The sequence below is a fragment of the Argopecten irradians genome, chromosome 11 (genome assembly GCF_041381155.1).
Source record: "Argopecten irradians isolate NY chromosome 11, Ai_NY, whole genome shotgun sequence".
In the NCBI taxonomy this organism is placed as follows: domain Eukaryota; kingdom Metazoa; phylum Mollusca; class Bivalvia; order Pectinida; family Pectinidae; genus Argopecten; species Argopecten irradians.
In genome coordinates, this window is record NC_091144.1 from 10,868,393 (window position 1) to 10,877,412 (window position 9,020).

Sequence of the window (9,020 nt, forward strand, 5' to 3'; positions counted from 1 at the left end):
CGGAAGTACCAATTATCTCTGATGTTGATATTAATAACAAAACATTATACCGGAAATTCTAGATATCACTGATGTTGATATTAATAACAAAACATTATACCGGAAATTCTAGATATCACTGATGTAGATATCAATAACAAAACGTTATACCGGAAATTCTAGATATCACTGATGTAGATATCAATAACAAAACATTACTGAAATTCTAGAATTATCACTGATGTAGATATCAATAACAAAACATTATACCGGAAATTCTAGATATCACTGATGTTGATATATCAATAACAAAACATATCATACAAACATTATACCGGAAATTCTAGATATCACTGATGTAGATATCAATAACAAAACATTATACCGGAAATTCTAGATATCACTGATGTAGATATCAATAACAAAACATTATACCGGAAATTCTAGATATCACTGATGTAGATATCAATAACAAAACATTATACCAGAAATTCTAGATATCACTGATGTTGATATCAATAACAAAACATTATACCGGAAATTCTAGATATCACTGATGTTGATATCAATAACAAAACATTATACGAAATTCTAGATATCACTGATGTTGATATCAATAACAAAACATTATACCGGAAATTCTAGATATCACTGATGTTGATATCAATAACAAAACATTATACCGGAAATTCTAGATATCACTGATGTGAGATATCAATAACAAAACATTATACCGGAAATTCTAGATATCACTGATGTAGATATCAATAACAAAACATTATACCGGAAATTCTAGATATCACTGATGTAGATATCAATAACAAAACATTATACCGGAAATTCTAGATATCACTGATGTTGATATCAATAACAAAACATTATACCGGAAATTCTAGATATCACTGATGTAGATATCAATAACAAAACATTATACCGGAAATTCTAGATATCACTGATGTGATATCAATAACAAAACATTATACCGGAAATTCTAGATATCACTGATGTAGATATCAATAACAAAACATTATACCGAAATTCTAGATATCACTGATGTTGATATCAATAACAAAACATTATACCGGAAATTCTAGATATCACTGATGTAGATATCAATAACAAAACATTATACCGGAAATTCTAGATATCACTGATGTGATATCAATAACAAAACATTATACCGGAAATTCTAGATATCACTGATGTAGATATCAATAACAAAACATTATACCGGAAATTCTAGATATCACTGATGTTGATATCAATAACAAAACATTATACCGGAAATTCTAGATATCACTGATGTAGATATCAATAACAAAACATTCTACCGAAATTCTAGATATCACTGATGTGATATATGATTCTGATATCATATCAAAACAAAACATTATACCGGAAATTCTAGATATCACTGATGTAGATATCAATAACAAAACATTATACCGGAAATTCTAGATATCACTGATGTAGATATCAATAACAAAACATTATACCGGAAATTCTAGATATCACTGATGTAGATATCAATAACAAAACATTATAACCGGAAATATCTAGATATCACTGATTGATATAATAACAAAACATTTACGAAATTCTAGATATCACTGATGTAGATATCAATAACAAAACATTATACCGGAAATTCTAGATATCACTGATGTAGATATCAATAACAAAACATTATACCGGAAATTCTAGATATCACTGATGTAGATATCAATAACAAAACATTTACGAAATTCAGATATCACATGAAATTTATATCATCTAGATATCACTGATGTAGATATCAATAACAAAACATTATACCGAAAATATCCTCTATGTGATATCAATAACAAAACATTATACAAATTCAGATATCATGATGTAGATATCAATAACAAAACATTATACGAATTTAGATATCACTGATGATATCATATCGAATTAGATATCAGATGTGATATCAATAACAAAACATTATACCGGAAATTCTAGATATCACTGATGTAATATCAATAACAAAACATTATATCGGAAATTCTAGATATCACTGATGTAGATATCAATAACAAAACATTATACCGGAAATTCTAGATATCACTGATGTAGATATCAATAACAAAACATTATACCGGAAATTCTAGATATCACTGATGTAGATATCAATAACAAAACATTATACCGCAAATTCTAGATATCACTGATGTTGATATTAATAACAAAACATTATACCGGAAATTCTAGATATCACTGATGTTGATATCAATAACAAAACATTATACCGGAAATTCCAGATATCACTGATGTAGATATCAATAACAAAACATTATACCGGAAATTCTAGATATCACTGATGTAGATATCAATAACAGAACATTATACCGGAAATTCTAGATATCACTGATGTTGATATCAATAACAAAACATCAACTGGAAATTCAAGATATCACTGATGTAGATATCAATAACAAAACATTATACCGGAAATTCTAGATATCATTGATGTTGATATCAATAACAAAACATTATACCGGAAATTCTAGATATCACTGATGTAGATATCAATAACAAAACATTATACCGGAAATTCTAGATATCACTGATGTAGATATCAATAACAAAACATTATACCGGAAATTCCAGATATCACTGATGTAGATATCAATAACAAAACATTATACCGGAAATTCTAGATATCACTGCATCATATAGATATTAATAACAAAACATTGTACCGGGAATACAAGATATCAGTTTGGAATAAACTACAAAAGTCCCTGGGTTATTTCCGTCAAAGTCTGACCTTGTAACAAACTAATAGTCCCATCTGATTGACAGTAGACATCCTTGTTCTAATTAGCAAACTAATTGGTGTCACTTTACTGTCTAGTACTAAGGTTACTTGGTTATATAAGGACGTAAATACTGCGGGAAAATATGCAGGTATCACACATTTTATAGATGGTTCAGGGACCACCACCTTACCAATTTCTCTCCCCCTTCAAACTCCTCACACATCCCCTACCCAACTCTCTTTGTCCGTCACTGATATTTCATGTTTTTAACCACTTTACTGAGGAATGCGATTTTGGAAGATTGTTATTAAACCCCCGGTTTTAACAATCAAATTAACGCGATAGACGACATCTTCATTAGTCACCGTAAAGACTGCTTCATGAAAATTAAGTGTTTGTACAAACACACAAATCGTGGTTCTCAGTACCAGAAAATGTGTATATTTATAGAGTTACATCAACACACAAGCAGTCACCAGATGTTTGTTGGCGTCTTGAGGAGTCTATAAGCCAATCCGGTCGGCGCTGTTTATTACTGGGCGGAGATGTAAGGCGTCTCCATTCGGATTATTTAAAGAAGTATTTAAATTACCATAGGGTTATATAATCTCCACTTTCGATTCTGTTTTGGAATTCGAAGTGATGGGGACGATGAGCTATCGATGGAAAAGGTGGAAGAGATAGCTATAGTCGGTATCGGCTGCCGATTTCCTGGCGCCAACAACCTCAAAGAATTCTGGAAAGTTCTGGTGAATGGAGAAAACCATGTAAATGAAATTCCAGGAGATCGATGGAATCTTGACGCTATCTACGATCCGGATCCAGACGCCTACGGGAAAACTTACGTCCGCCGGGCAGGACTTTTGTCCAAGTAAGTTTTGTGTGATATATGTTTCTCTATAGTAATCAATAAAGTTTGTACTGAATACGTGTGTTTTGTATATGATGTGACTTTCTTTTATCTTAATTATATAATTTAAATGATTAGATTAATTAATTTGAACATGAACTTACAAATTGGGCTCAGTACTATAACTCTTATCCGTAATTAGATATATAAAAGTAGAATAAGTTTAAATACAGTGTTAAGCATTAAAAGAATAATCAAAAGTTATAGAAATTCAAACGATATTCATAACTGCAAAACAGATGCAACCGTTATTGCGTAATAACAAACATAGGCAATACAAAAACGCATAGATAAACATTGATAAATACAAAATTCAACCTGCATGTCGGCAAAGTGTTATAATGAATATACAGCAATTGCAGTGAGATGTAAAGTGACTATATTATTTAAATGAAGTAATAAAAATCATATTTGGTTGCAATCACTGGGTAATATACATATTAAGTTGAGATATTAGTATAAAGAGTGTAGAATTGCTATCGATAGGGTCTCAGTGGTCATTTTCCATATCCCAGGGGTTTATATCACTGTCCTAATATTTCCGGGAAAACTTATCACAAATGGTAGAATGTATATTACTGTGACCTTGAACCTCCATGTATAGATTTCTGGCTGAAAGTTTTGATATTTCTACTAGGCATTTTCATCTAATGTAGTAACATATTGTAATAAAACATTACATGTGTAGATTCTAAACTAAGCACAATATTCTGAGTTTGTTTCCCCTTTACAATTCCTAGTTTGCATAATCAAACAGACGTTGTTTCTTTTTTTATTTTTCTTGTCTTCAAAGTTCATTTTCAGAGAATGGCGAACCAAAATGAATTTGGAATTTTGAATAGATTATCGCTAGTAGATTTAATAAGTAAAGGAGAAACACCGAAAACTGTTGAATAGTCAAGATAATGAATTGTTCGAGGCCCGTAATGAGAAACACCGACTATTCCTTGACTATTCCACAGTTTGAGGTATTTCTCACACTTAAAACATGGCACGGAATGTATCTGGTACTTTCCACTATTACACTGGGTATTGTTTAACTATTCCACAGCTGCAGGCTAACTGCCTATTTAAACTTGAGACCTATTCATGACTCCTTTCATTATCTCACTCGGAGAACAAGGTTAATGATTTGCATTATTTTTTAAAGAAGGTCAATGCACTTTATGGCACTCACACTGAAACATTTACTCATTTTAGTTTTCACTGTTCAACATGGAGGACCATACAAATGTAGCTCTGTATCCAGATTTAAACAGTTTTGATGATTTTTGGATATGTGTTTGAGGTGATTTGGGCAAAAAGCTTTCCCAGTGCAGCACATGCCTTAGAGGGAGCTAATCAAAATTTAGATAGAGTAAAAAACAACAAAATATTCCCAAATATCTTGGATCATAATACCGGTACATATACACACAAAAAAACGAAATCCTGTGGCAAAAGAGTGTGTGTTTTGAAAGTATTCCTTCGGAATTATTATCTTCATAAAAGATGTATGGATGTAAATTTTGATAGATGCCATTTTTATGGAATATGAAGTCATTTGGATTATACGAAATATTGAAAAATCATGTCAAACAACTGTTATTTCATTTTCGCAGAAAATTTAGCATTAGTCTCATGGAATTTAATCTTAATCTTCTTTCTTCTGTACTTGTTAAAATGAATTCTTTTCTGTGTTATGGAAACAGTGGCTGTGAAATAAATGATGAAATTTATTTTGGAATGAAGTGATGAAAATTGTATATATCGGTATTATGAAAACACATCACGACAACGTTGACAAGTACCTGAATTAATCTTTATTCCATTTCTCCATGAATTTGATAAGTATAGGAGAAACACCGAAAACCGTGGAAAAGTCAAGATAATGATAATATTCATTTTCTTGACTATTCCACAGTTTGAGGTGTTTCTCATACTTCAAACATGGCACTGAATATCACTAGTACTCTCAACTATTACACTGGGATTGTTTAACTATTCCACAGCTCCAGGTAAACCCTTACTACCTACTCAAACCTTGATACCTATTCGTGATTCATTAATTTACCTCATTCGGAGAACAAGAATAAGGATTTGCTTGATTTTTTTTGATCAATGCACAGACACTAAATGGTACTCACACTGAAACATTTAATCAGTTTAGTTTTCACTGTTCAACATGGAGGACCATAAATATGTAGTGTTGGTTATGCAATAGTGATGATTTTGGTATATACATTTGAAGTGATTTGGGCAAAAATCTGTTTTCCTATGCATCACAGGCCTTAGAGGAAACTAATTTTAGAAGAAGAAGAAGAAAAAAAAATATTTCCCCCTTTTTATATATATACACAAAATTAGATAGTGACATCATGTAGCAAAAGAGTGTGTTTTAAGGTGTTCCTTAGGAATTATCATCGTCTTGTAAGGTGTTGGGATGTAAATTTGTTTGATTGATGCCGTTGTTATTGAATATGAAGTGATTTGGATATACAAAATATGGGGGAATAAACATGTCAAGCATCTTTCATATTATTTGGGCAGACAATTCAGCATTTGCCTCATGGGTTTTAATCTTCTCTCTTGTGGATTTGTTCAAGTGGAATCCTTTCTGGGTTATGGATACAGTGGTTATGAAAGAACTAATTAATTTTGGAATGAAGTGATGAAAAGTCAGTGTAAGTCAGTTATTGCATGATTTCTCGTCACTCGGGACTTATTACCCCCTCGCTTCGCTCGGGTGTAATAAATCCCTTATTACTCGAAAGCCATGCAATAACCTTTACTTATGTATATCGGTATTATGAAAATAAGTTTACAAATACATCACAACAACGTTGACAAGTACCTGGGTTAAGTTTTAATCCATCTCTCTGAGGAATTAATGAATGAGGATGTATTTCTGACTACATGCTAAGCTCAACTGTGGAATAGTTACCTGGTACCTTTTCCCGTGGAATAATTCACAAACTATTCCAAAGCAAAAGGTCCGACTATACCTCAAGCTATAACAACAGATGGCATCACAGCCATGTTTTAAATTAGGATGTATTTCTGACTACATGCTAAGACATATTCACCAGTCAATACATTTACCTTCAACTGTGGAAAAGTTGCCTTTCCCGTGGAATAGTTCACAAACTATTCCACAGTAAAAGGTTACTATTCCACAGTAGTAGGTGATAATAGTAGACTTTTCACTGACTTTACCTCAAGCTACAACAATAGATGATATCACAGATGATATTACGCCGTTACAACAGCCAATCAGAAGTGACGTTACAAACGACGACGTCATTTTGTTTTCCTTTATTGGCTTATAAAGTTAATTTTAAGCCAATAAGAGGTTCGTTACAAATAAAGTAAGGTATAGATAGAAATAGGTAACAATTTCGCAGCATTTGGCAATATTTGTTTGTTTAACTTTTCATAAGGAATGTAGAATGAAAGTTTCATGTAGTATGTTGCTTCTTTTGCTATATAACAGAAACAGACTGGCTGAAGTGTTCCTTTAAATCTAAGGTTTAATTTTATTCACTATTTTTCCATAACAAATATCAGAATAGGTACATTCTAACGCACATCATCATTTTAATGCCTAAGGCACAGCGTCCTGGCCCAAATACACGAACAGGTTTTACAAGTACATGTTTTTTGTGTCCTTGTCAATATCTGTCATGCATGCTAGAGCTGCCATGCCAAGAACGCCATGCCGTATAACATTAATACGCAGTATCGGTTGTGACAATGTAACTGTTGAGACATGAGAATAACCAATGATATATTGGCGGCCCATTGTTAGGCTGTTAGGTTTGTTTCGTTGATTAACTAGTATTATCGAATATTATTGTCAAATACCTATTGTGAAGAACATTGTTCATTTGAATAATGTTCTCAATTTCAAAATGCATAATATCTTATTTTATATTTCTTTACAGCCATGATGTGTGGGACAATGAATTTTTCGGCATTGCCGAGAAGGAGGCCTCAGAAATGGACCCCCAGCAGCGTTACGTCCTTGAATGTGTGCATATGGCCCTGGAGGATGGAGGGATTACAAGGAAAGAGCTGGATGGTTCGCCAACAAGTGTTTATATTGGCGCCATGAACAGTGATGCCAAGACATCCAAGGATGGGGACTATTCGTTAATGACGAACTACACCGTGACTGGTGACGCGGCAAGCATCATCACGGCTCGGGTGTCGTACAACTATAACTTATTGGGTCCTTCTCTAACTATCGACACAGCCTGTTCCTCATCACTCGTTGCTGTCAACCTCGCAACACAGTCCCTTAGGCTTGGTATGTCATTCCCTACATGCGAATCTGAGAAAGGAAAGTTAGTTCATAGTTGCCTTTTGTATATATTTGGAGATTACAGACGGTAGGCACTGGCCGATATAGTGCGGTTATCACATATGATATTGCGTATTTTGGTCTATTTCGAACATAAGTAGAGAACATAGGCATTTCAATTATACTCCTGTACAATTTAAATCTTTTAAGTAAGTACTCATGTTTACATTTCGTGTTGATAAAAGACTAATTAACCAAAATCGAGTAATTATGTCTTCAACAGAATGCTTTCTTATAATATTTGTTTTGTACCACTTAATTCAGTGTTGTAAAAATAGGCCTATTGATTTCCTTTGACAGGTGAGTCGTCCATGGCGATCTGTGGCGGTGTCAACAGTATCTTATACCCAGACATGTTTGTGACCCTGACGAAGGCCCGGATGGCATCCCCTACCGGCCAGTGCCAGGCGTTCTCCGCTAACGCCGACGGATATGCCCGGGGGGAGGGGTGTGGAATCATTATACTGGAGAGACTCAGCGATGTAATTTGGTTATGATTTTGAAATCGTTACACATATGTCGAATGGTTATGCCGATGCATATCACTTTTGATTTGTGATTTTCAAGAACGTTGTAGTATGGACTTACTATAAAGGGTTTTGATCCTTTCTTACATGCAATATTGATTTTAGAATACCAGGTTTATTCTGTTTTGAAGGTTTAGTTAAATGTAAAAAGAAAAATAGAAATAAAATTCAGAAAATTTCGGTGCAATTGAATTCCCGAGAATGTTTCATTAATGCTAAGAGATTTTCATTCACGTGCGATCTACTTTCGCGACAGTTCGTAACCGTGAATTTATAATGATTTGTGATTTTGTTAAATACTTTAAATCAACGAAAGTTAATCTTCGCAAACTTAACATTGAAATTGCGAAATTTAGTAGCCGCGAAAGAAAGTTTGGTTGCAGTATGCTTACTTCAATTAAGTGTTTGGTTCACTTGTTTCTATGATTACGCAATGCAAGCATTAAAACACAACCTACAATGTATATGAGAAATGG

The 9,020-nt window shown here is 33.2% G+C and overlaps 1 protein-coding gene across 1 annotated transcript; it reads left to right on the plus strand.

Moving 5' to 3' along the window:
• Positions 1 to 3,319: 3,319 nt before the first annotated feature.
• LOC138334282 (putative inactive phenolphthiocerol synthesis polyketide synthase type I Pks15) lies at positions 3,320 to 9,008 on the plus strand. The gene is made up of 3 exons (XM_069282918.1): positions 3,320 to 3,636; positions 7,599 to 7,963; positions 8,318 to 9,008. The coding sequence occupies exons 1-3, from the start codon at positions 3,428 to 3,430 to the stop codon at positions 8,512 to 8,514; spliced, it is 771 nt and encodes a 256-aa protein (XP_069139019.1). The 5' UTR covers positions 3,320 to 3,427; the 3' UTR covers positions 8,515 to 9,008.
• The last annotated feature ends 12 nt before the right edge of the window (positions 9,009 to 9,020 follow it).

Coding starts and splice junctions, on each gene's coding strand:
- LOC138334282 (XM_069282918.1), top strand. CDS start 3,428: ATGGAAAAGGTGGAAGAGATAGCTATAGTCGGTATCGGCTGCCGATTT. Junction 3,637..7,598: donor CGGGCAGGACTTTTGTCCAA/GTAAGTTTTGTG, acceptor ATTTCTTTACAG/CCATGATGTGTGGGACAATG. Junction 7,964..8,317: donor AACACAGTCCCTTAGGCTTG/GTATGTCATTCC, acceptor TTCCTTTGACAG/GTGAGTCGTCCATGGCGATC.